General features: G+C 39.2%; 1 protein-coding gene across 3 annotated transcripts; it reads left to right on the top strand.

The window, feature by feature from the left end:
* The first annotated feature begins 971 nt into the window (after positions 1-971).
* CCDC174 (coiled-coil domain containing 174) lies at positions 972-23,949 on the top strand. 3 transcript variants are annotated; one of them, XM_038409337.2, is made up of 11 exons: positions 972-1,523; positions 4,938-5,042; positions 6,347-6,447; positions 7,929-7,987; positions 9,298-9,478; positions 12,595-12,690; positions 14,908-15,044; positions 15,458-15,552; positions 16,539-16,686; positions 18,293-18,442; positions 23,323-23,949. In XM_038409337.2, exons 1-11 carry the CDS (start codon positions 1,482-1,484, stop codon positions 23,595-23,597), a joined length of 1,389 nt encoding a protein of 462 aa, XP_038265265.1. In that variant the 5' UTR covers positions 972-1,481; the 3' UTR covers positions 23,598-23,949. The 3 variants fall into 3 exon arrangements, with proteins under 3 accessions (XP_038265265.1, XP_038265264.1, XP_038265266.1); XM_038409336.2 differs by having other exon boundaries at positions 18,290-18,442; XM_038409338.2 differs by lacking the exons at positions 972-1,523; positions 4,938-5,042 and adding an exon at positions 5,121-5,137 and having other exon boundaries at positions 6,310-6,447; positions 18,290-18,442.
* Positions 23,950-24,415: the final 466 nt, after the last annotated feature.

Below are 24,415 nucleotides of genomic sequence, written 5' to 3'. Positions count from 1 at the left end.
ATCCCCATTGAAGCAATTAAGTTAATAGGACTTGATTCAGGCCCAATGTTCCACCCTAACAGAGCCCACTGCAGGATCAGGGCTTTGGTAATCAATATACGGTAGAACTAGGATTTTTTCTGAAGAGTTTCAGTTAACTAAGAAAAAAATAATCTTCACCCAAAAGGACTATAAGGTCTCATGCAACAAAAAGGAAGAGAAGTCATTTTTTTTTTAAATTAGGAAGAAGAAAAAAAAACCCCGTAAAGCTCCCAAATGGGCAGGGAGACTCAGGAGGAGGGGCAATATAGGAACATGACTCCAGTCTTTTGAAATTGACTATATTTCAAATTGTCAGTGTCCCTTTAAATTACTCTGTCCTCTTCTGCTGCACACAATAGGGATTCACTGACATTTTTAATGGACAACAATATGTCTGACTCGCTTAGGGGATTATCATTACTCTAACACAGCATTTCATTCTTACATATTGGAAATCATGTATACTGTAATTCAGGCAGTGTAATTTCCTGTGTGGCACTTCAACACAGGAATAGATCAGGGATTTAAAATATATTGTATCTAGACTTTGACTTTGCAGGTAAAGTCAAAATATGGATGTTAAATATCCGTCATTACACCTGTTCCATGCATGAGTGGCCATTGCAAAAAAGGCACTGGATTATTAGCTATGAGGGACAAAAAGAAAAATCATACAACCCTGCCTCACCCCGGGGCCCTTGCCTCTCTCACAATGTTTGATCTTTTTTCTCTGAACCCCAAGCCCTGGAGTTGAGTGATTTTTGAGATTTCATTTTTTTTTTTTTTTTTTTTTTAAAGTAAGTGTCTTGCCTTCCAGGCTGCAGAAAGCAACTTGAGCATGGCCCCTGCGACGGCTAAGGGCTCAAAACCCAGAGGCAAATAAAGAGACTCAATTTAAAAAAAAAAAAAAAAAAAAAAAAAAAAAAACAAAAACAAAACCCACAAATCTCAGCGCGCAGCCCCTGTGCCCTGGTTTCTGGGCGCGGCTGGCTGGATTTAGCGCCTGGTTCCCGGCCTGCTGCACCGGCAGCGGCCTACAGCGGGCTGAGGAAAGCGGGGGTTTCTCGGGGGGCCCCGCGGCCCGGTTACCGTAACGAGGGCGCAGCGCCGGGACTGGGACCGCGGCGACTCTCTCCCGCCCTTCGAGCGCGGGCTGCGGCGCTTGGGTGGCTCTGCCCTGGGGGAAGGCGTTCGAGCGCAGCAGCAGGGCCGACGGCCGGGGAAGGCTGAGGGCCTAGGCCATAGCAACGCCCGCCGCACCTGCTACCCGCGCTGACCTCCCCATGATGGCGCCGGAGAACTACCCGAACGCGTTCGCGCTTCACGGCACTGTCGCAATCATTCAGGCAGTCTGAGCTCAGCTGCGCTTTACGGCAAGATGGCGGGGCCGGGCTGTGGGTGGTTTATGGGCCCGCTCGGTGCTTCGTAATCTGCTTCCCCTGTCCCGGCGCAGGGGCGCCATGGACCGTAGGAAGAAGCCGCTGGAGGTCACAGTCGCCTCGGTGAGTCTCTCCCTGTATCCCCTGGGTAGGTCTCTAGCCTCTTCCCCCCGATAGCCCCCATGCCCCAGACTGGTTCCTGCTGCGCCCCCCGGCTCCGTTCCCCGCCCCCGGCCCCGGCTTGCGTCCCCAGCTGGGGAGTGGAGCCGGGGGGAGACTCTACTTGCTCTCCTCCCCCAGGGTGCTGCAGCAACCCGCCCCCTGGGGCGAGCAGGGTAGCTTGGTCTGGTTCCCAAACTGGGGTTCGTGAGATGTCGTCACAGGGGGTTCTCGGGGAAAGTTCCCTAATGGCGGACAGAGCTGGGAGCCCGGGCAGCACGGAGCCCCTTGCTTCCGGGAGCTAAGCAGGTCAAAGCAAGCATCGCTGTCACCCGGAGGAGATTTAAATGTCAAGGCGCCTTATAAGAAATGGAAAGGGAGGTGGATATTTTTTTTTTTGCCGTTTTTAAAATGAAATAGGCAGCTAGTATTGTTTTTAAAGTTATTATGAAGAACAAGTTTAAACTTCGTTGTAACGTGCGTTGTTTGCCTGGACTGCTCAAGGCCTGAACGCTTGTGTGGGAGAAACTCTTTTGAGTTGGCTTTTTTGTTGTGGCTGTATAGCACCAGCTCATCCGCTTTTGGCTAGAGTGTGTGAACGGCCAGCCTCCATCTGGCTGGAATCAGTAGATGCATGGATTCTGCTATGTGAAGACAGAGATAGAAAAAGTGGTATGGTGCATCATAAGATGACACCATAGGGTGTTACCAAGATGCTAACATTAGTGGGGGAAGGGGGGTTGTCTAGTAGGACAAATCTCAAAAGCTCCTACTTATGTACTACAGCAACAGTAAAGGATTTTAGAACCATCTATAAGATGTTCAGGCTTCATGCAAGAACAACAGAAGTCCCTTCACATCGGTTTTAGTTCCTCCTGGAAAGTTCCCTTGGGTTTTTATTCAGTTGGTTTGTAGCTCATTACAGATAATTTACATGATTTTTGTATCTCTGAGCTATTTTATTGTAGTTGGTAATCACACTTACATGCAACACAAATTAAGTTAAGCAAAACGTGTACTTACCCAGTTTTTAAGAGCCCTCTAGAAATTCTTTCCTCCTACTCAGGTAGCTTCTCTGTCTGAGAGGATACATATGAGAATTGCAGCACTCATCTCTCCATCCTGATTGGGTCCTGGTAAGAACACAGCTACTTTATACCCCATGTAGAGTTGGTCTGGAGAAACAGCTGTGCCTTGTATATTCCAGCTGGTGATCTTTCTTTGCCTCTAGCTATTGAGTGTGTTTGTTTGAAACAGGGATGAGGTGCTACTGGACAATGAGGGTTCCCTTAAGAGCTGTAAAATGGTCTGTGTGCCCTGTTACATACCCACAAAGTTATATAATCCTTGGGTTGGTCTAAATACAGAAGGTTTAACAGCATCTAAGAATAGTCTTTCTCCAACCTCCATGAGAAAATAAAATGCCATGGAGTAAACATGGGGTATTGTCTCCTGCCTCACCCCTAACACCTCAACCCTATTAATAAAAAATAAACCCTAATGTGAAAAAAATACTTTGCACTTAATACTTTTTATCCAAATATCTCAGTGTGTCTTTCTGAGGGATGCTGCTGTGCTTTGGCATGGCAGTTGTAGCCGTGACCTTACACTTTCCCCTTCAAACACAGCACACTGAACACTTAGCCTGTGCACCTATGTCAGTACTGAATTTGCTAATGTTACAAACCCTAAATATAGCCTGACTATTCTGTGAAGGAGATGAATGTGAATGTATTTCCTGATTTTTTTTTTTTATTTTTTTATTTTTTGGAGGCAGAAGGAGGTTTTGTGAAGATGTATAGTTTCTGACTGTCATTGGAAATGCCTTCTGTGGACATTAGGGTATAGTTGATTGATTTCCCATAGCTTGATATATTTCCTTGCTGTTAAGCGTATGCTTAAATGGAATTAAGATTGGTTAAGTGAGACATTCCTATCAAACATGAAACATTTGTTTATGGAGCATCCTTCATGGGAGATTAAGTTTCTATAAAAATCCCAAACATGAAAGCAGTAGGTAACTTCATTCATACCTAAGAGGTTATCAGGACTTAAACATAACCTGAAATAAGGTGGCATTTTGTTGTTTGTTTGTTTGTTTGTTTTTCTGTGGTATACTTTTGTTTATAGTCTAAGCATCTTTCATTGATTCATTGAAGTCTTAGATAGTTTCACTCCATTATTTCTATTATTAATGTTCTATCAGCGTTTTGTGTCTCAGGATAATCTAGCAATTTAATTGAAACACAGCAATGAAAATAAATAGGGTTGTATCCAAAACATACGTTTAATGAACTTTTGCATCAGTACTTCTGACAGTTTAGGAAAAGCTTGGTTGGTTAGCACCATTGTGTTTGTGGCAAATTTTAATACCAAAAAAAGAGGACTTGTGGCACCTTAGAGACTAACAAATTTGAATGCATCCGATGAAGTGAGCTGTAGCTCACAAAAGCTTATGCTCAAATAAATTTGTTAGTCTCTAAGGTGCCACAAGTACTCCTTTTCTTTTTGCGGATACAGACTAACACAGCTGCACACAAGGACAACCAACAGCCTGGTTAAATTTCTTGTAGAAATCAGTTTACTGTAGGACTGGCTGAAGAAGCCATTGGATCATAAATGGTTTTTTGGTTGTTTGGGGGTTTTGTTTTGTTTTAAAAAGGGACTCCCACACTCCTGAAGGCAGTTGTTCAAAAGCACTGCACCTGCTGAGTGAAGTTTCTTGAGCCCAGAGTCTCAAAGGTATTTAGACACCTAACTCTCTTAAGTCAGTGGGTGCTAGGTACCTAAATACCTTTGAGAATGTGGGCCTTGATAACTAATATTTGTGGTGATGATTAATACCAATGGGTGTTGCATATTCATATGTATAAAAAAGAAAGTCTAAAAGCAGCAGGGAAGAAGGTACTTTTTATAAAGACATGTCCTTTTTATAATAATAATAAAAAAGCTTTGCTTGCCAGCAAATCTCCTTAGGGGTTACTTTTTAAATTAAAAACAAACTATTGCTAGTTTATTACAGTCTTTGACTCAAAGGTGGTTGCTGAAAACTTTATATGGGATTATGCCCATTTTGTTCCTGCAGATTTTCCATTATGGAGTGAAGGATCAGTAATATAAATGGAAGCTTTTAATTAAATTATCTAACCACCTAATCATAAATTATGTTCTGTATCATTATTTTGGATTACATATTGCTGCAAATGTCACAAAGTTCTTCCTGTTCAAATCACTGCTCCTATTTTCTACATCAGAAAAGCAATCAGTTTATTTTATTACAGGTGTAAGTAAACACTTGATTTCTCACATAAGATTCTAGAAATTTCCTAATTATTTTGTTAAAATGACTTTTGTTGTTTTTTATTGTGGGTGATGTAGTTGGTAGATTTAAAGGCTGAACTCTTCCGAAAGCAAGAAGAATTCAAGAAGGAAAAACTTCTGAAAGATGCTGGAGTCTCTGTAAAACCCCAAACAACAAACAAGGTAGAAATAAAATATCCATCATTACTCATTATTTTTCTGTTTTTCTTTGTTTTTCTAGGCATCTTCCAGAATTGAAGAACAAGCCATTAGAAAATGTAAAAAGTTATTAATACAGTGTTTCGTTTCCCGTTATAGGACAAAAGTTGTGATGGCTTTATTTATCAAATTTCTGTTGACTCGTTTCTAGTTGAGTCTCTCAAAAATGAAAACTAACCGTTCAATTAAATTGCTAAGCTGCATTTAAATAATCTCTTAATCTAAATGAGCCCCAACCTCCTTAAATGCCAGCAAGAAAAAATGAGCTTTGAATTTTGACAAATCCATGATCAGTTGGACTAGGAAAGCACTTTCCAGAGTCAGTGAACCTTCCTGGAAAATGCCTGGCCTTCAGCTCCTATTCATTTATATTGAGGAAAATAATATCAGATGCACTGCAGTCTTCTACTTCGGTCTCTACTGCACTAAAACCTCTGTTCTTTTTCCTAAAATAACATATTGCATAAACCTGACTTTTCAGTCATATTCCGACTTGGTTTTAACATTCAGACCAAATGAATTTGTGTGATCTTGTGGCTGTCTTGTAGTAGACTGTAGTATTATTGCTGTGTTTGAAGACCATGCAGCATTTTTGCCTTTACATGCTAAAAATCAGACTTGTTACTATGTTATGTGTAGAACTAGAAATAGACATCTGGAAGAATTATGCAAAAAGATCAGAATTATGTGCCATTTTGAAGAAATTAATAGTCAGGTTATAACACTGAAAAAATATCAGTCCCATAACTGGCTATGTTGTTCTGTATGAAAATGTCAGTGACTAGTTTTATGAAAGTTATTTTTGTTGACCCTATCTAATTAAGAACACAAGTTCTCTTAGAATATAAGAGATGCTATACTTGAATCAGTACTCCTCACACTAAGTCTTTGGCATCGTTCTTCCTGATAATCTTCACTTCCAAGAACAATATGAATTATTCTTAGATTTGTTTTTCCTTTAGTAATATGTCCAGTAAGCAACTATTATCTTTATTTATAGCTGCTCAAGAATAAAATTTGTGTTCCAAATTTTGAAATAAAAAATCATAAACTCATGTTAACCCCTTCGTTGGTTCTCCTTCCTGTGCTGTCATAAATTTAAGATACCACCTGCTCCTTTCCACAACACAGCAGCAGGATTATATGAAGAATGTTTAAGCAGATAATTCCAGAGCCTTTCTTTTTTTTTTTTTTTTCCTTTTCTTTTTTTTTTTTTTAATGGTCAAATAAGGTTGAAATCCTGTGTTTTAAAAACATATGTTCCACAGAAACCAAGTATTTGGAATAAGCAGAACACAGGGGTTTCAAGTCGAGCTGAGAAAGATGTTGAGCAGAAGATAGAAGAAGATCAAACGTTAGAGAAAGCGAGGTAATTTTTAAGTTACAGCAATTCAAATAAATAAGAGGAACAAACGCTTGGTAGAATTTCTTTACGCTTGTAACAAATTTCATAAAAGAAATCATACAAATAGCAGAATGTAGGTAAAAGTGGCAGCTATTCAGTTTTTACTGGGCTGCAACTCGTTCGTTGCTTGTTAATGTCTCTCCACTTGCTGCACTTTGAGACATCTACACTTCAATGATTGTATCCACAGAAATTTGACAGAGTATAGATTTTTCTTTTAAAGCATTTTCTTCCATATCAGTAAAAGCATGTATACAAACACCACAATCAGTATTTTGTGCTCCAAAGAATACTTTATAATTTTTGCAGAAAACTGTCTCTTACCTATTTATATATAATATAAAATAAAAACATGTTTTTGAGGAAAATTACAAGTCAATGACCTGAGTCGGTTAGTTGTATAATTAAAATATACATTAAAAATGTGACATCTGCTGGTTCTCTGCAATAAATTCCCCATCTCTTATGAATACATAGGTGTCAACCATTCCAGGAGCTAGTTTTAAGGTATTCTCTCTGGTTTCTGTGTCCATTTAGATCAGTGGGGGGCAACCTGTGGCCCACGGGCCACACGTGGCCCATCAGGGTAATCTGCTGGCAGGCCACGAGACAGTGTTTATATTGACCGTCCGCAGGCACGGCCGTCTGCAGCTCCCAGTGGCCGCAGTTCACCGTTCCAGGCCAATGGGAGCTGCGGGAAGCAACGCAGGCTGCAGGGACATGCTGGCTGCCGCTTCCCACAGCTCTCATTGGCTGGGAACAGCGAACTGTGGCCACTGGGAGCTGTGGGCGGTCAATGTAAACACTGTCTCGTGGCCCGCCAGCGGATTACCCTGGTGGGCCGCATGTTGCCCACCACTGATTTAGATGGTGTTTTCTGAGACATAGTATCTCATGCCTTTTACACTGTGCTCCATATCTTGTTGCCTGAAAGTAATTACCATAGAGAGGTTCTGGGCTGATATACAGTTTATCTTGGTATTTCATCTAGACAGTTGTAATTAGAGAGAGTAAGTACAATACTTACTAACATTTATATGTTGCTACCTATTTGATCATTTCATTGAAGGTGAACTATGTTACTTTTTATTAAAAATTGTTTACAATACAGACTAATCAGGAATCTGTATGTTCGTAGAAATGTCAGTTACAGTTTAAAACAAAATTCCTCCTTTGTTTAGCTGTTAAGATCTGAATTCTGGGTTCTACGATTCCACTTGCTACAGTTGATAACTTCACTGATACCTTCAGCAGTATAAGAAAAATGGTGCTTTTCCTGCAGTCTCCCCTAAGCCATTGTTTGGTAAAAACTCTTGCAGTTCATCTGTAAGGGAAAGTATCAAACATTATTGTCATTTATTCCATTGCAGTCTAAATAATGAAAGACTATTCTGTTTGTGGTGTATTTGGCATCATACTGTAAATATAACCTGCTTTTTCTTTAGGCAGAAGCTGGAAGAGAAAGCAAAGCTGTATGAGAAGATGACAAAAGGAGACTTTCCAGGTGAACAAAACCTGCCTAAAACCAGTATATATTTTAAAAACCTTGCTTTTATTTGGTCACTCTAGAAACTGGCCACCTTAACAGTCTCATAGTTGACAGCTGTTATGCTATAAAATACAGTACTTCTGTTATTCAATAAATGTACCTTTTACATTAAATAAGCTTTTTGGAGGCACAGCATACAAGCTAATTGATTAACATTATTTTTGCTGAGAGAGAAAAGCCAGTGCTAAGGAAAGAATATTACTTTTTTAAGGACAGTCCAACCTAGGAAAGAAATGTGAGAATCATTTGGCTTGATCATCAAGCGAGAGAAATATATTCTGGCTTCTTAGTATAGAACCCTAGAAAACTAAAGTTACTTTGTCATGTTGACATCCTTGGCTTTTATCTATGCTTCTGCATGCTTCCTTTTCTCTATATGAAGAGTTTAACATGGGAAAGAGAGGAGCTGACTGGCTGGTCCATATGTGAATGCCAGTAGCTAGTAGGGTCTGACTTCTCATCTCCCAGCTTTGACAATCTCTAATCTATATACATACATCCACTTTCCTCTCAGCACACATCCAGTCCTTTTTGTGTGATGTGACAGTTAATAGTAGAAAGGCTCAAATTTAATCCTTCAGTGCTATCTCTTTCGCTAGTTTTTATGTGCAAGATCCATCATATAAAATGTAGTCTCATCATTCTTCTCTCTTTTGGAAAGAGAACTCAAGTGACTGCTGAGGTGCATTCTACATGCAAAATGCATCCTCATGTTAAACTCAGTCTTAAGTAATTGTCCTCTATGAACACCATCATTGGAAACTGAACTATTGAATGTAGTAGCCTGCTGTACCCATTCATCTCTTTCATATTCACAGTTTGTCAAAGAACTATTTTATTCTCTCTCTAAAATAAAATTAGCCATTTTAAATCTGTTTTTCCAAATGGTAGAAAGAAGGTTATCCTAACACTTGCGTTACTGCCAGTTTCATTTTCATGTTAGGATTTGAATTAGTATTGTAACTGTTAATTAGCATAAAGATTTTTATTTTTTTTAAAGAAGGTGTCAGCACAGTTGCTGTGAACTCTTTTCTGGGGTATATGTAATTAATTGCTTTAAACAAATGAAGTTTACATACAGAAATACAAGTCATCCCATATAGCTGAATTTTCTTGACAGTAGACGAGATTAAAGCATTGTCTGATAGTATAGTCAAGGGCATTGTTGGCAGCTATGAAACTGATTGTGGCTATTCCATATTGATTTCTTGCTCAGTTGTGTTCTTTTGATGCCTGTTATCTAAGAATTGATTTTTCTGCCCTAGATGAAGAAACTGAGGATTTGTACCTTGTGGATTTCACTCAGAAGATCATAGACAAACGGAGAGAAATAAAAGATCTGTGCGAGAGTGAAGCTGCTAGAAAGGCATCAGAACAGGAGGAAAATGAAGAGAAGACACTACCTGAAATAGAAATACCACCCCCAAAGGACCCCAGTGAAGAATGGTTGGTAATGCTGTGTGGACAGAACAAGTCTGACAAATCTGTTTTTATTTTTTGATAATCTCATGTGCATTTAGTCTAGTTTATAAAACTTGAATAAGGAATCATTCTGGCTGATACCAGTCCATCACTTGTGATTATAACATTTTCCCTTTTAAGAAGCACTTTTTTCACATTTGTCTTTTTACCCTGCAGGAAAGACTTCAGGTAGAATAAGTTATTTGTGTATAGTTTAAGATTAATTTGTTTTTTAAAATGTATGTAAAATTTTTAGTTTAGTTTTATCTAAATGCAATTATAGTCTCTCTTCTTCTGTCAAAGCTAAGAGCATGTAATCGTGTGACGATACCTCCTCAAATCCAACTCTTTCCTTTGGAATGGATAACGACACAGGCATTATTGATTTTTATGAACTAGTTCAGGGAAAGGCTTTCATTATATAGACCAGATTATGTAGATTGACCTCCTTTTTAAAATAGGGTTACATTTTCAAACTGAGAAATGCGGTGTTTAGACGCCATTCCTATTCACAAACAAGATTTTGAGATCTGGTACCCATGCAGCTGTTTGAAAGTCGAATAGTAAAAATTTAGCTTCTTAGGGGGGTTTTGGGGTTTCTTTTTTTTTTTTTTTTTACCACTTAAGATCACTGAGACAAAATGTTAAACTAGGTAATCTACCAGTTATTTTTCTTTTAATGCTATTATATAAAAGAGGTGAATGCAATAGGTATTAGAATACATAATTTATATGCCTTACGGAACACTATTTTCCCTTACTTTCTCAACGACATTAACTTGCTTATGGCAGCTGGACTTGGGAATTCTAGGAGTTTCAGTGTGTGGGGATGCTGGGCTGTATGAGAGCTAAATCATATTTATCTAGTGCTTAAGGTAACAAATTTAAACTGAGCCTTTTTAGATTGAAAGGGGAAAACCTTCAATCTTCCAGAAAGAGACCCAGAAGTTCAAAGTTTCTCAAATTGCTAGCAAATTTGCAAGTAACATTTGCTTCCACAACTATGAATTTTAAACGGATGGCCCACAATAGATGCTGTTTTAAGTACCCAGGGTTTTGAGATGTATTGATTAAGAAAATGTGCTACGAATAAGAATGATCTTAAAAGGGCTCATACATTTTCCTGCTGAAGTTATGGGAATTCTGATCCTCTTATCAATGCAGACTGTACATCTGGTGTGTCCTGCATGGAAGCATTATTTAACTAGACTAATTTTTATTGAAATAACTTTGCCCCCTTTTTGAAGTAATTATTTCCTCTGATCACATGACTTTCAAAGTCAGCAGTAGTTTTGGGTTTCTGGCATTATTGAATGTACAGATTTCCTTTATATGGAGGAAGACGGTACTTTACCAGCATTTCTTTAAGCTCCAGAATTTTAAACTACCCATAAAATCCCTTCTGTAGTTAAGTTCCAGGTGGCCAATAATCTTTCAGCAAAGACACTGTAGATAATTATGAAACCTGGCTAGCTAGGTATTTTTCCTGTCTGTTCATAAATAAAACAGTGTATGCAGAAGAAGTTTTTACTCCTGGTAATCAGGTTTGAACAACAATAACTAGTCTGAAAAATAGCATTCCAGTTTTTCAATTTATTAGTTTTAAGACAGGAGATGGTCATTTTTGTTTCTTACAGCATATGAGGGGAGTGTGCCCATGGTGAAGAATCAGAAAGAAATATGTGCTACTGGTATACTACTAGGTCTAAGGTGAAACTGTCAAGTTATTCTGTGCCCTTATCAAGTTTAAATATCAGAAATGTAAGCCAATCTGTTCTCTTTCCATATACTTTTTCAATACTTGTCTTCACCCCACCTCAATAAAATGAAAAAGACAATTCTAATTATTTACTGATAAGCCCCCAGGAACATTATTGTCTCAGCACTGTGGGGCCCCTATCTCATTGGAAGCCTTTGGGCACTACCATAGGATTAATATATACTACTAATTATTCTCCAGCCATGTGTATACTCTTGGATCTTAGGTCACAGATAGAAATATTTTTTTCCATTTTCGTATTGTTTACTTGGTAAAAATAAATGGCACTAATACTAAGCTCTAAGGGTATGTCTGCACTGCAGTTAGACCCACAGGTGGTCCGTGGCAGCTGACTTGGGCTCGGGCTAAGAGGCTGTTTAATTGCAGTGCAGAAGTTTGGGCTCAAGCTGGAGCCCGCACTCTGGAACCCTCTCCCCTTGCAGGGTCCTAGAGCGCAGGCTCCAGCCCGAGCCTGAACATCTGCACCACAGTTAAACAGCCCTTTAGCCCAAGCCCTGCAAACCTGTGTCAGTTGGCACGGGCCAGCCATGGGCATCTAATTGTAATGCAGACATGCCCTCAGTGCCCTTAACGTTTATTTAAAAAGTATAACTTAATGAAAGAATAAATCTTTAAAAGTTTAGTATTTGGGGACTATTTTGTACTCTGCGTCAGCGATACTTTGTTGGCTGTATGTCTTGAGTTTCCTAAAACGGTACCACTAGAACTACTTGATACTAAAGAACTCTTTGTAGCATTGGTGGACAATAAGTACCTCTGTTTCTCATTCTCCCCACAGTTTTAAGTGGAACATTCACTATGATAAATAGCTTTACACAAAGTACACTATGTAAAGGGAGCTTCAAAGGAACAACATTCTGTGTGATTTACTAGGCTTTTGTAAAACCACTTGAATGATCACTGAAGCTCTTAGTAAATGAGCCACAGACTGATAATTGCATTATACTATAGCAATTTAATATTTGTTTGAGAAGTCAGTGCTGCATCATTATTTTCACCACAGGAAGCAGATATTATGCTTGCAATTTTATTTCTACTTGGGAGCTACGTGACATAGTAACTTGTAAACAGTTTTCAAACTGTCTTATCTTGAAGGAAGACAGCTGGCTCAAAATGAGATATATCTGTTACAAACCCTGTTTAAAAATGTGTCCTTTAAATTGTTACACTAGGCTCGTTAACTGTTAGGATGGAGGTAACTTTAGTACCCTGAATGTGAATATTCTCTATGGAAAGTATTCAGTTACTTGTATCCTTTGGATAAGAGTTCTGTAAATCTGAGAATATAAATTGCGTGAAATTCTTGTTGCTTTCATTACAGGGTTGATTATGTGGATTCCTTGGGCCGATCTAGACGCTGTATGAAGAAGGATTTGCCAAATCTGCTTAAAATGGATAAAGAACTTCAGGGGAAAAGGTATGGCTTCTCTAAAGAAAGTATTTTCTCCCACAGGATTTCATAGATGTGTTTTATGGGAGGAAGAGAGTTTGTACACACACTTGGCAGAGTTGTGTAACCAGATTAACTTAATTGAAGCCAATCAAAGTCTTTTGACATTGGTGTAACTGCAGAATTTGGTCCAATATATCAAAAAAAAGAAGAGGAAAATAGTCAGTGCATGATGGATTGATTTAAATCACCAATTCTAATAATGATTTAAATCACCAAGCAGGAAACCTTGATTTAAATCACCAATTTGAATCATGGTTTTGCATTTGTACTTTTAAATTATGTTAAAAGGCAGCAGGAAGGCAACACACATACACATCAGTCATCACTGTTGGTAACTATTAAAACATGATGCTTTGCAAATCAGTCTTTACACTGAATTTGGTGCTGCTGTTTGGTAACTAGAAGATACACTATCTATACACAAGAACAACAAGGAGTCCGGTGGCACCTTAAGACTAACAGATCTGTTTTTATTCATAGATTGGGAGAGAATCTTTTTTTTTTTTTTTTTTCAATCTTTGCTTTTTCAACTCCATTTGTTTTTTTAAATTAGCTAGTCATTGAACTGAACTAGTTGAAAAAACTGAAATAAAGAAACTATTCTCTCTGCCCCTGTAGAAGATTATGCTGATGTCAAAAACCTAGTTTAGCACCTTAGCAAACTCTGGGTCCAGTTCCATAGTCTGACTTTCTTTAAAATTTAGCAGCAAACATGTACTGCTTAATATTGTTTTTTGTATTTAATCTAAATGATTTTAATAGTTTGAACCTTAACATTAGATAAATTTGATTTAAAAAAAAAATCAAATTTTAAATGTTTGTTTTTAAAAATAAACCTGTATTTAATTTAAATTAAAAATTTTTTTTCTGTTTTTAAAATCATCAACTTCTATCCATTCTTATTCAGTGTGTTTAGAGTGTCACAATCTTTTGTGTGGTGGTGGTTTTATCAAAACTTCCTTTGTGAACACATGCATTTGTCCTAAGCTATTTTATTTCACTGGCAACTGAATTAATCCTCTGAAAAGTGTGTGGCATATTCATATTTTAAATGGTACCTGAGTTGAGGCCCTGTATGCCAAACTTAATACTCAGAATATAAACTACTAAAGCTCATATTCTGATGGAAAATGCTAATGAAATCCAAAAACTTCACTGTAGAGCATTGGCTCATATTAGCCCTACAAACAAAGGTCTATTAAATTAATTTAGCAGCCTATCGGGTACTTGACTTATTTTTTTAAAAGTTATGGTCCTTCTGTAGAAGTTGTTGTATTTTAATGTGCCCTAAACCTAAAGAATCCCAGCAGATGTATATATTTTTTGTCCTGGATGATCTGATTTCAAGGCTTTTAATAAAGTCAAATACATGACATTGAGTGAATTTGTTAGAACTCCAGTTGTATAGTTTAATTACAGCTATTCTGATAAAACTAATGGCAGAAATGAAAATTATATTGGAACAAAATGTGCCATAATTGAGCACTTATATTATTGAGTTGTAAGCTTTCCTCCTTGAAAATTTTACAGCCTGTTCTTTATAGTTCGAAACAGAATGAAGAATATAAAATTGCTTAGGAAGTACATTCTCTGTATTCACCTGGATAAGTGGTCTGCAATCATATTTTGATCTAATCTAGCTAGATAATGGGGGAGAGAACTGTTTCTGCCTCCCAAGGGAAAACACAGAAGTATTTTCCCCCTCAGCTGCTGATGTTGCTCATTTAAATGTTTCATTTTTTACATTAAACAATTAAATAAATGCTGTTCACCTTTTTTGTGTCCACTTACATTGGTGAAAGTGTTGCTGTTATTCTGCTTTTGGTGACTATTCTATTGAGCACTGGTCATCTCCCATTTCTTCTATTTTCAGTTATTAGTGACTTTACAATGCCTGTGAAAATGGTATCAACTTCTTCTTAAGGATCTTTAATTAGAATTAGTTTACTGTGCTTTGCCAGATGTGGTATTGTGTCCTTTCTTTCCTCCTCTATTCTGTAATGTGCTATAAATTCTCAGACTGTGCTCACGGCGGTAGTATCTTGGCGCCTTCCGTTAGTGTTCTGCAAACCAAGTCCACACTCCTGAGGAGTAATTAAAAATGGCTTAGCCGTTGTCATACTTTCATTGTTCAATACCAAAGAACCTTTACACTTTGTTTGGGTTTTGTTTTTTTACTAGACAAGGCATTGAGGAGAAGACTCTATTGTCTGAAGATATGAGACGAGAACTTCAGCGGCAGCAATGGGAAAGAGAGGAAGAAGAGGCCCTAAAGAAACCTGTGGGACCCATACATTATGAGGACATTAGAGAAAACGGTTTATATTCATTCCTTTGTATGGCTTATCTTCACTGTAGGATGGTTTGTAGAGGAAGAAGGTGTAATTTACCTCTTAAGTATAAAAACTACTCCAGTATAAATATATTCTCACCTTGTTAAACTGTGTTAGAAATAGCCACTTAATTTACAAAGGGATGCATGCATTCATCTCCTGACTGAAAAAATAAATCAGGAAAAAACCTCCTAGTCTCCTAAGAAAAGTTGCTGGGAAGCATCTCACATGAGTCAATTAAAACTAGACTGGACATAACCCTCTAATGCTATTGTCAGGCAGGGCAGTGGGCAGGATGACCTAATGAATCTTTCTCCAATAACTTACACCATGGTGATTTCAAGGTTGCTGAAGCTGTAAATCTGATGAAACCAATTGTTGAAAATTGTTCCTTTCAGAGGCCAGACAACTAGGCGTTGGCTACTTTGCCTTTGCTCGTGATAGAGAACAGAGAAATAAGCAAATGGAGACTTTGGAAATGCTGAGAGAGCAGGTATGAAGCTAAAAGTAGATCCTTAGCCTGTGCTGGGACCAGCCTTGGCTCCCCATCTTTATATATAATTTTGGAACCTTTGCACTGTATACCGGCTAATAAATGAGTTGGAAAATAGTAGCAAAACCAAAACTACTTGTGTAAGATGTTGAACTGCAGAGCATGGACAACTGTAATTGTCCACTAATGATCTTTGATGCCGAAAGGCAAAATATTTAGAAATAAATTTTCAATGGAAGTAACCTGAAGTCTGCGTGCAAGAAAATGTTCCCTTGTACATATATTTACTGTAGTTGTGTCAACGAATGGATATCTAGACTTCAGAATAGCCACTTCCATGCACAGTTGCAATAATTGCACATATACAGCCTTGATAAATACACAGCCATAGCTCCTACCCACTGGAATTTGGTCCTTATAATTGAAAAGTAGTTCTTCAACTTTAACATTTTGTATTAATTTCTGAGTATAATATTAAGAATGCTTTTATCTCATCAATATAGGGGAAGGGTTGCAGGAACAGGTACAAAGTTACATACGTAAAACAAATGTTGAAATCCTAAAATAAACCCTTCCCCCATTTTGGCTTTTCATTCATGGATTTCTTTTGAGTTGAGGTTGGGTGTAGCTTCAGTGAAAAACCTGTTTCTTCTACTCTCTGGAAGTTTTCATCTTGTATGTGAAATAAGTAAATTTATATCTCTTCCTCATGCCTCTCTATAGCAAGCTACTTAAAACAGAGACATGTTTTGTTTGGCATACTTAGCCAAATTTTACTGTACCGTGCTCACAGCTTAAACCAATGGCGGTAAGTATTATGCCTGGTAGTGTGTGCAATTTTGGATTCAAGGAATGGGGTCATTTTCCTCCCCATTGAGACAATGCAGCTGATAATCAGTTCATTTCTGGGGATAAGTGAAGGAGATGCACAGTTGATTATAACCAAATGCAGGATTAACTAATGAACATTTTCGGTTACTGTTAAGACCACAGACCAAAGGACTAAACGTGAACATTTAAAGGAAAAACGAAAGGCAGTTCTGAAAACAAGGCTTTCTAAACTTAAAGCAAGAAAAATAAAGAGACTAAGAGAAGATGGACTAGAGGAAGAGGCAAACAAACTGGAAAATGAAGGTATGGTCTGTAACAAGTATCTTTGTTTTAAAACAAAATCATTCTCCCTCAGTATCGTGGAAAAAATATTCTGCTCAGATTGAATATCTGTGTTTTGAATACCAACATTATATATTTTGAATATATTAAATTATATGGCTTTGAAAAAATTAAGTTTAAATTAATTGCACATAGGTATAAAATCATATATACTAAAAATAATTCTTCCCGTGGAGAGGCAAATGTTGTGTTGCGTGCATTGTACTGCCTTTTAGGTTCACACCTGCCAGGAAGAATTATGCAGGTCCATTCTAAGCTAGAATTGCATATATTTAAATGGTGATTTTTAGGATGAGCGAGGATAAAAATGCTAGCCAATTAATTGAGGTATGAAGAAATACAAGCAATTTGTGCAGAGCTATCTTGTCAGGTACTGTATATTCATAAAATTAAAAATGATTGAGGGTGGTAATTTAAGGGTCTGAATCTATATTCAGATGACTGTGCACAACTATCGGAGGCATACATTTTCTATTAAGCCTATAGCTTAATTTATGTATGCAGAAAAACCCCTACTGCTATGTGATTTTTTTTTTTGAGTTTTTTTAAGTAAAAGGTTCAGTACGTACAAATGGACACATTCCAAAGCTTATTTGTAACTTGATGGTACAAAAAAGAATTGTAGTACCCTCTAGTAACAGCAGTCTGTAGGTGAGCATGATGAGATTGTCTTCACTGCAGAGTTAAATTGAGTTATCTACACTTAAATTAACTCCACTTGAGTGAGAGTGGCCACACTGTGGAATCACATTCAAGCTACGCTTCAGAGTGGTTGTGTTAGTGGCTAAGTTGTACCAACTCAAGCTTTAGCCTAGACCCTCTGATGAGTCAGCCACCACACTCAAATTAAGAGTTTTTGTGTGGATGAAATTCAAATTAGGGGCAACACTCAAGTTACAAGCTCTGAAAGAGGTGAATGTCAGAAATCATGTAAAGGGAATGTGGCCTCATTTCACAACTTGCAGACATAAATTTTTGAGTTCTAATCCCAACTCTACACTGGCTCCATCTATGGTATTGAGTCAAGCTATCTGCTTCCTCATCTGTCAAATAGAATTAGTACTTTCCACCTCCCAGTAATGAGAGAGTGCTTAAATGTAAAGTGCTTTGGAAATGCAGAACAGTAGTATATCAGTGTTCTGTATTATTCTTACAGAATAGAGTAGAATAAGAACACAAGTTTTTTCTAAGATCACTGAAGTGGAGATACATGCAAGTGATGTTTTCACTCTTTCCTAATTTCCCATCGTCAGTAGACCACTCAGCCTATTCCTAGGTATGTTATTAGGTAATACGTTTCCAGCAATCTCTTCTTTTATACTCAAAAGCTAATGAAGGGTCATGGATTCATTTCTAGATTATCTGGCTTATCCACTATGGTTTCTGAACTAATACACAGTAAATTAAAAACAAACAAACACCAGTCAGATGCATTTCATTCTAATTAGATAATTGCTGTAGACGTTATCAGTGTGAATGTGGAGTAGCTCTTGTCATATATCCTAGGATATTTGAAAAATAAACCTATATCCTGTTAACAAATTTCTTTTCCCTTCCTCAAAAGAAGAGGAAGCAATTATTGGACCACTACCAGCTGAACCAGAAGCCCCTGTGGCTCCAAGAGTTGCAGAAAGTAGAAAAGTGGAGGTCATCATTCAGGAGAGAAAAGATACAAAGGCTGGTGTGCCCTATGTTCGAGAGTGGGATAAAGGGAAAGGTAAGGAAACTGAACTATAAATGTAGCATGGTATAGTAAAAAAACACTGTTTGTTAGTGGGCTCAGCGCTACTGTCATTTTTATACATGATGAAGCTGAGAAGTAAAGAAATATACTTTCCCTTTCCATATCAAATTTACATTGTCATTCCTTTATGGTGAGCCTAGAAAGAGATTGACAGCTTTGACCATGACATGAGCAGCTGCTGTAACATAACCTAGTTTTACCGTTCACAGAGGTTATTGGGTTCCATACAAAGATACTGATGGAGGAAGGTTGAAGTGTGAATTCTTTTAGTTTATAACCTATCCTGATATGCAAAATAATTGCTGTAACTTTATACGATGTGGTATAGATGGGCAGGATGTGTCACACAGAAGAGCCTAAACTCTAAATGCATGAGTAGGTAGAGTATTGCACTAAATTACATAAACAGACACCATGAAGGCAGATGGAGTAGTGCGAGGTCACTTTCCTAAAATGCTTCATGGTCAAAGTGAATTTTGAGAGAAGGATTTGAGAGAAAAGCAGAAAAGCTCTTGGCACACAGCGGGTGGAGGCTGTTCCATGATTCTTGTGAAAAAAGGTGCATGTAAGAAGATAGGAAAAAGAGGAAACAGTGAGAGAGATGTAGGCAGCATTGGGCAGATCCTTGAAGGTGTGGACAAGCAGTTTGAACTTAATATAAGAGAAGTGTAAGTGTGTGTGTAATAGAAAGTAGTAAATTTGGAACTGAAGTGAGGGCCCTCCCTCCTAATGAGGTATAGTTAAATATGTGGCTACAGCAATTTGTATCAAATTGTCAAGAGTTAAGTGATGTAGTTAAGACCACCATATTAATTTATACTGAATAAAAATGATATTTTACTTTTGGCCTTCTGGTTATGAGGTAACATCAACCCCACTACAGCATATGAGGGTAACTTAGTTTAACTGGCCAAACTTTTTCTGAGAAGTGAACAGAAGTGCTCTATGAAGAAAGTAACTAACTTTATATCTCAATCATTAATATACATGTGCCCTCCACTCTTCCCATGCCTTTATTCATGCTGTGGTTACACATGGAGGCATCTTCCTTTTCCTCAATGCCAAGTGATTTTACTGTCCTTCAGATCCTTTCTCAAAACTCACTCCTTTCATCTCACTCCCTGCCATTAATCTAATCTCAGGTACTCTGGCCTGAGTGCACCGAAGGAGCATTGTGACACAACGCCTGACCTCGAGGCGCTAGAAAACCACTGGAACAACACTGGGATTTACAAAGCCTGAGTTAGGCACTTAGGCACCTTAGACCAGGGGCAGGCAAACTTTTTGGGCTGAGGGCCAAATCGGGTTTCCAAAATTCTATGGAGGGCCGGTTAGGGGAGGCTGTGCCTCCCCAAACAGCCAGGTGTAGCCCAGCCCCTGACCCCTATCCAACCCCCCCCCGCTTCTCACCTCCTGATGGCCCCCCTGGGACTCCTGCCCCATCCACCACCCCCTGTCCCCTGGCCGCCCCAGACCCCCCTTCCCTGACTGCCTCCTGCTCTCCCATTCAACCCCTCCTCTCCTTCCTGACTGCCCTCCCAGGACCCCTGCCTCCATTCAACCCCCTGTTTCCCACCCTCTGACTGCCCGACCCCTATAAACCCCCCTTACCTCCTTACCACGCTGCCTGAAGCACTGTGACTGGCGGCGCAGCTGCACTAGGGCAGGCCGGGCTCTGCAGCTGCACTGACCCAGGAGTTCGCAGTCCCCCCACCCACCCAGAGCATTGCGCCAATAGCGCAGTGAGCTGAGGCTGTGCGGGAGGGGGAATAGCGGGGGAGGGGCCGGGGGCGAGCCTCCTGGGCCAGGAGCTCAGGGGCCGGGCAGAAGAGTCCTGCGGGCTGGATGTGGCTCGCGGGCCGCAGTTTGCCCACCTCTGCCTTAGACTGTGATTCACAAAAGGCAACACGCTAGATGGAGAGCTGTCTAACCTAGCCCAGGGGGAATGCTGACAAGAGGGCTGTATACATTTGCACAGGTGCTCACTCTCTCTTGCCCAGTGACTGTTCCACTGTAGATAAATACTTATAGTCATTGGGCCCCAGAGCAAGACAAAGAGACTCTGTAGCCTAGTGGTTAAGACACCCACCTGGGAGGTAGGAGACTCCAGGTCCGCTCCCCCTGCTCTAATCATTCCATTATTTATCCACAGTGGAACAGCTTCTGATGTGGGGCCCTCTGTCTCCCCTATTGAATAGCCCACAGCGCAGTGATTAGAGTGCTCTCCTGAGAGGTGGGAGACCCTTGTTCAACTCCTCTCTCTCTCTCTCTCTCTCTGCCTAAGGGAGGAAATTGAACTTGGGACTCCCACATCCCAAGCAAGTGCTCTAACCACTGAGCTAAAATTTATAAGGTGGGCTGCACCACCCTCATGTCTACCAAATCAGGCCCTGCACACAACTTAAGTGGGCAAATGCCTATCTTCCCCTTGTTTTTTAATCATTCTGGGGCATAGGTGGGAGATACCTAAAGGGAGGAAGTAGTGCACATGCCCAGAGGCAGAAATATAGGTGCCTAGGGACAGTTGTCCTGAAAATTTAGACAGTGAGTTTAGGTACCTACAGGGGTATCACTGTTCTCAGGCTGTTGACAGGCACCTCCTACTGGGCTGGCACTGAAAAATCCTTAGGGCTGTCCCATCTGCCTAGGTAGGGGTCCCTATGATACGAATTGTATTACAGTCCTTTTATGTTGAAGTGACTTTTGGCTCCCATTCCCCAAGTCCATTGTGTATGGTCTCAGATTCCCTAACCCCAAAAGGGAGTAGCGCCACCAACTGCCTATTAGGCTCACCTTGGGACTTGCTGAACCTACCGTACGTGGCCAGTACCCCAGGGTTGTTGTCTCCTTGTAGGCACAAGGTGAGGAGCTCCCTGAGCTATTCCAGAAGGCTTCCAGAAGTCATCTTCGGGAGCTGTAGAGCTGCCATCTGCTCTCTCCCAGACCTGCCCAGAAGCTGCTGGGAACTTCATGGTTTTAAGCCCTTATTCCACCCTTGACATGATTGATAGGGCCAGAGGAGTGGGGCCAGCCTTGCCCCCAGCAGCTCTTTAACCCCTTCATTACCGGTTCAGTCTTTATGCATCCTGTCACAGAAGTTTAGGCAGCAGTTTTGTGCATTGCATTGGAGCGAAAACTAGGTCTTAGGTCTTACCTAAAATAGGGAATTAGGTACTTAATTCCTTTTGAGCATTCAGGCCTCTCGCTTCACATTCTGGCACCTCGTTGTTAAATAAAATAAAAACAGATGACTTATATTAATCATATAAATGTACAGTCTACAGTATTCCCCTTCTATTGATTATTTGTGCATCTCCCACCTTCCTGCCCTTAGCCAACATGATCTCTTGTCATTATTCTTTGCTCTCTTTGTGGTTAGATTGTAAGGACCTCTGGCACTCTGACAAAAACTTTATCACCCTCTATAACTTGAGGAAAAAAATGTTAGTTAAGCCCCCTGCACTCATACTTGTGGGGGTCATCTTTTTTTTTGTCTGTGTTTGTACAACACCTACTACGGTGGGGACATGAGCTATGACCGGGACTCCTAGATGCAAGAAGTAATGGGCTTAAATTGCAGTAAGGGAGATCTAGGTTGGACATTAGGAAAAATTTCTTAAGTGTAAGGATATTTAAGCACTGGAAAAAATTACCTCGGGCGCTTGTGGAATCTCTCAGTGGAGGTTTTTAGGAACAGGTTAGACAAACACCTGTCAGGGATGGTATAAATCAAGGGTTCTCAACGTTTTTCTTCTGAAGCTCCCTCAGCATGCTATAAAAACTCCACTGCCCACCTGTGCTACAACGACTTTTTTTCTGCATATAAAAGCCAGGGCCAGTGTTAGGGGTAGCAAACGGGGCAGTTGCTCGGGGTCTCATGCCACAGGGGGCCCTGCAAAGCTAAGTTGCTCAGGCTTTGGCTTCAGCCCCAGGTGGTGAGGCTTCGGCTTTCTGCCCTGGGCCCCAGCAAGTTTAATGCCAGCCCTGCGTAGTGGACCCCCTGAAACCTGCTTGCGGCCCCCTAGTTGAGAACCACTGCTCTACAAAGTGCATAGACCTAAATTACAAATAAAATTTGAAAAAATATTTACAAATCAGTGATTTGTAAATCAATTTGTACACTGAAAGCAGTGTAAGATGTGCAGTTCCTTGCTTTGTTTAGAAACTTTTGTTTGCTACAGTTAATATTTGTATTGGAGTAGTGTAAAAAAGCCATCTTCAGAACTAGAGCCTCTTTTTTGCTATATGTTGTACAAACCCACAGCACCTGCCCCCAGGAGGTTATAATCAGTTGATAGGTTCCTGTACCACTGTACCTGGGGTAAAAAGCTGTTCAGTTCATCTTCAAAATAAAACGTATTTTTCGTGAACTTGAGCTGTTGTCACATCATTTTGTAACTACTTTTAAAAATTTGTCATGGGAAATGATTGACAGTAATAGAAGTTAAAATGCCTACCACCGGAGGGTATAGCACATTCTGACATGGTTGACTACCCGAGCATAATTGTCATTTTTTAATATTTTTGGGTTCTTACTGCTTTGATCTCATTTAGGTGGGCTTCCCCTTATAATTAGCAACTTTCTTCTTAAAATAACCAACATTCTTTAAGATAAAGGGTAAAAGTTGTCTTTAAAATTTTAAGTGATTTGGTTCCTGAGGTTTGAAGCAAGTGGAGTGTCAGCTTAATACTGATTAAATTAAGTGAAAGGCTCTGTTGCAGATTATTTCAAGCAATTCAGTTTTCCATTTCTGTTTAAACATTGAAGGAGAAATTCCTTCACAGGAAGGGAACATAAATGATCTTTGTACAGTAAAATTTGTGTAAGTTACCATGTTTTTCCTATCTAATAGAGTTTACTTTTGGACAATGGTCAAAGAAATGTGCAGATGAACGAGATCCAGAATTTGCACCACCTTCCAATTACTTTGTTTGTCAAAAGAAAGCCAATAACTACCAAAGCCGGAGTTGGAACAAGCTTGGATCCTCTCCTGAGAAACTGGGACAGGAGTCAACACAGAACAAGCAGTTTCCATCGATGCAGAATTACCGCAACAGCTCAGAGGATCAACAACCAGTTTACCAAAGTCTAGATGACATGTTGTCTTACTACAAACAAATGACTTGAGCTTATCAAAAGCATAAGCAAGAATCTTAACTTAAATAAATGAAATAGAATTATGTTCTTAGCATTCACCTATTGTTTTCCCCAGATTTGGGGGAAATAAGGTTCCTGTAAGTAGATATGTTATTAATTAAAGAAATCTGTCATGTGAAGTAAGGCTGTCTGAAATGTATCACGCAACAGCCACACATTTGCTACATCAGTCCTGTATTGTATTAAAAGGATAAGTTTTGATGGTGGTATTTCATTGTGGAATTTGACACTTATTCTTTACTCTATAACCCTATTCTTTGTCATTGTCCTGCATTTTGCCCCTATTTTGAAATTTACAAATAGAGATGTTATTTTAACTAGATAAAGCTTGTTTTAGTCCTCTTTTTTCAATGACACTTCCTCCCTTCCCCCCCTCCATAAAAAAGGGATGTTGTTATAAGAGCTAACATCTAAGAAGTGTCAAATTGAGAATATTCTGACAAACTGAAAATCAAGTCCATTGATGATATGGTCAAATACTTCTAAAGAAACAACATTCAGCCAGTTACCCCTATTTGCTAATTAAACCATCTGGTGTTAAATACAAAACCCATTTACCAACATACTGACATTACTTTTATATGCTATTGCAATAATTGTAGTATAACCAAATTGATATGCACACTACTACTACACTTCAGTTAGCTAAATAGACAGTGGGGGTGGTTGATATTTAGAAAAAATAAATTCTGATTTCAAGGGGCAATTTGGATCATTGGAGTTTGTATTTTGAAAGCTTATACAAGGACACCAAGATAGAAGAGTTAATTTGAAATGAAATTTCCCAA

The sequence above is a fragment of the Dermochelys coriacea genome, chromosome 7 (genome assembly GCF_009764565.3).
Source record: "Dermochelys coriacea isolate rDerCor1 chromosome 7, rDerCor1.pri.v4, whole genome shotgun sequence".
Taxonomy (NCBI): Eukaryota; Metazoa; Chordata; order Testudines; family Dermochelyidae; genus Dermochelys; species Dermochelys coriacea.
Note: the sequence above shows the minus strand (reverse complement) of the source record. Positions and strands in the feature narration are given on the sequence as shown.

Bases quoted from the DNA above. Each gene is read 5' to 3' on its own strand.
- CCDC174 (XM_038409336.2), top strand. From the start codon at position 1,482: ATGGACCGTAGGAAGAAGCCGCTGGAGGTCACAGTCGCCTCG. The intron at 1,524-4,937 runs GTGAGTCTCTCC...TGGGTGATGTAG, and splicing joins TGGAGGTCACAGTCGCCTCG to TTGGTAGATTTAAAGGCTGA. The intron at 16,687-18,289 runs GTATGGTCTGTA...CTTCCTCAAAAG, and splicing joins AAACAAACTGGAAAATGAAG to AAGAGGAAGCAATTATTGGA.